Below are 2,460 nucleotides of genomic sequence, written 5' to 3'. Positions count from 1 at the left end.
TGTCTGCCATGGGTCTGTGTGCACCCCTTTCTCAGGGCCTCGTGCTGGGCCATCAGGAGTGATGGAGGTCACATCAGCATTAGATCCCCTGACAGCCTCGGGGGAGCCAGTAGGGACAGCACTGCAGAGCCCTGAGCCAACAGGCTGTCTGTTCCTCAGAGGAGGAGCACAGAGGCCCAGAGGTCATGAAAGATCCTTCTCTAGAAGATGTTATTGTAGTTCCCAAGACTTCCATCTGCACTTTGCTTTTCTGCCACTTGTCCACTGAAATGGATGGCACGTCTCACACTGGTTGAATTCTTAACTGCCTATTTTCTTTAAAACCCAAAATATATTTATTTAATATATTCATCACAGGGGCTCAACCAGAGACTAAATTTAAAAATAAATAAAACAAGTATGATACCATTGCTGAAGATACAGAGTCCTATAGAGAAATCAAGGAAAGGACAGACCATCAAAGAGAAAAATAAAAAGACTGCACAAGGGGAGAGGCTGGACAGCCTGGGTTGGGGCTCTTGGCTGGAGACCTGCTGTGCGTAGGTTTCTTGCAGATACTTCTTAAAGGCTGTGTGGTTTTTCCAGAGATCGGCTGTAGTGTGTTAACGGGCTGTCGATGTTGGGTTCTCATAGCAGGCTCTGGATGGAGAGCAGAATGGTCCTGACGTCGTACTAGGCAGACCGTTTGTCCTTTGGGATGTCCAGGCAGATGTTACCCTGGGTGTCCACAGTGGGGTGGTAGCAGGGTGTGGGCGCATTGTAAGGGTAGCCACTGGGGAGGGCTCATACCGTAGGTCTTCACATATTGTGCCAGCTGCTCCATGGATGGTCCCCACCCATCTGAAAAAGTTGTCTGATTCAGGGAAGGCAGAAATTCCTTTGTCACCAGACATCATGAGGGTCATCAGTTCTTGCTGTAACCTCTTGCCCATGGGGCTCTGGGTGGTGCCCCTGCTGGATTTGGCTCCTTTATGGGTGGCGGCGATGCTGGTGGCAGCTAGGTCACGGTTCTGGGAGGCCATTCGGGTGGCGTTGACAGAGACGCAGGAACTCAGAGAATGCGACTGTAACTCTCTCACTGCCTGTTTTGAGAGGAGTCATTTCTAAACTGCCTTAGGGTCCCTGTGCCAATGCAACATCCCTTTGAAGGGACAGTCCTCTAACCTTCTCAGGGTCTGCGAGGCTGGAGGAAGCCCCCACTTGGTGATGCTCCTGTGGGCAGTGCCCAACCCTTCACCCACGTTCCCTCATGGGCCCTTTGGATGTGCTTGGTCTTCCTGGGCATATTTCAGTTCCCTGCTCAGGGTTGGCCCAGTGTGCACGAGCCCACCCTGCCAGGCCCTGTGTCAGCCTCTGTGCTTGCTCTGCAGGGCCTGATGCACTCCAGCGGCCCTGTGGGCCGGCACCGGCAGCTGGTCCTGGTTCTGGAGGGGGAGCTCTACCTCATCCCTTTCGCCCTCCTGAAGGGAAGCTCCTCCAACGAGTATCTGTACGAGCGTTTTGCCCTCATCGCTGTCCCTTCCATCCGTACCCTCGGCCTGCAGTCCAAGGTAAGGCTCACAGAAGACCTGTGGGTGCTGCACCCTCTGCTCCTCAAGGAATGGTCTCTGGCCAGACTGGGCTCCAAAGTGATAAAATGTGATCTCTTCAAACTGTTAATTGTATAGCTTGCAGTGGGGTAGGATGATTTTAGAGTAGATGTGTCTGAAGGCAGGGGCACAGCCCTCCTGACCCCTCATGGCTCTTTGCTACCTCAGGAAGCCACAAATTAGGTCATTTCTCTCTAAATTTCTTTTCTGTGACATCAAGGTTGTGAACTAGGAAGGCACTAAGTCAGGCTTGAGGCCCAGGCCGAGTATCTGAGGAAGCTGGTTACCTACTGTCACGCAGGACTCCCAGTAAGGCGCTTGGGCACAGCCAGTGCCACACTCACCCCGCCCTAAGCTGACTTCTGACTGGGTGTCGAGTTTACCCAGTGGAGGGGGCCATAGGCAGGGATGGCAGACAAATAAAATTAGTGTCCATGGGAAAGAATCCCCGAGGCTAACAAAATAACTGAAAACAAGAGGTGGCTTTCAAAGGACAGGCAAAAACTTAGGTCTCATTGAGCAAAAAAAAAAAATCATTTTGGGAAGAAACATCTGGGAAGATCAAGAGGCGACAGTGGGCCATCTACAGAGTCACGGATCTTACTCCACAGCCACCCTTGGCCCTGCCCAGTGATTAGAGAGCTTTTCGAATCAACCTCGAATCCTCCTCTTCTCCAACTCAGAGACCTGAAACCCTGGCTTCCTTCTGGCCCTTCCCAGTCCCGATGCTCCCTACCCACCCGGCCCTGCCCGTGCAGTTCCCCCCCGTTCCAGCTGCAGGACTGTTTTCACCACCAAGATCTGAACTGCTCCAGCTTCTCACTTGAAAATCTCCTCCAGCTGCCAGCTGCTCTCAGAGCCCCTCAGACCA

The 2,460-nt window shown here is 52.7% G+C and overlaps 1 protein-coding gene and 1 pseudogene across 1 annotated transcript; one reads left to right on the top strand and one right to left on the bottom strand.

Moving 5' to 3' along the window:
- Positions 1 to 7: 7 nt before the first annotated feature.
- Positions 8 to 1,122, bottom strand: LOC105310856 (annotated as a pseudogene).
- Positions 1,123 to 1,229: 107 nt separating this feature from the next.
- LOC111735068 lies at positions 1,230 to 1,797 on the top strand. The gene has a single exon (XM_023526876.1). It carries the CDS (start codon positions 1,263 to 1,265, stop codon positions 1,665 to 1,667), a length of 405 nt encoding a protein of 134 aa, XP_023382644.1. The 5' UTR covers positions 1,230 to 1,262; the 3' UTR covers positions 1,668 to 1,797.
- The last annotated feature ends 663 nt before the right edge of the window (positions 1,798 to 2,460 follow it).

The sequence above is a fragment of the Pteropus vampyrus genome, unplaced genomic scaffold, assembly GCF_000151845.1.
Source record: "Pteropus vampyrus isolate Shadow unplaced genomic scaffold, Pvam_2.0 Scaffold13466, whole genome shotgun sequence".
Classification (NCBI taxonomy): domain Eukaryota; kingdom Metazoa; phylum Chordata; class Mammalia; order Chiroptera; family Pteropodidae; genus Pteropus; species Pteropus vampyrus.
This window is presented reverse-complemented; position numbering and strand designations above follow the sequence as displayed.

What these genes read in the sequence shown, in the direction of transcription:
- LOC111735068 (XM_023526876.1), top strand. Translation starts at nt 1,263, where the DNA reads ATGTGCTTGGTCTTCCTGGGCATATTTCAGTTCCCTGCTCAGGGTTGG.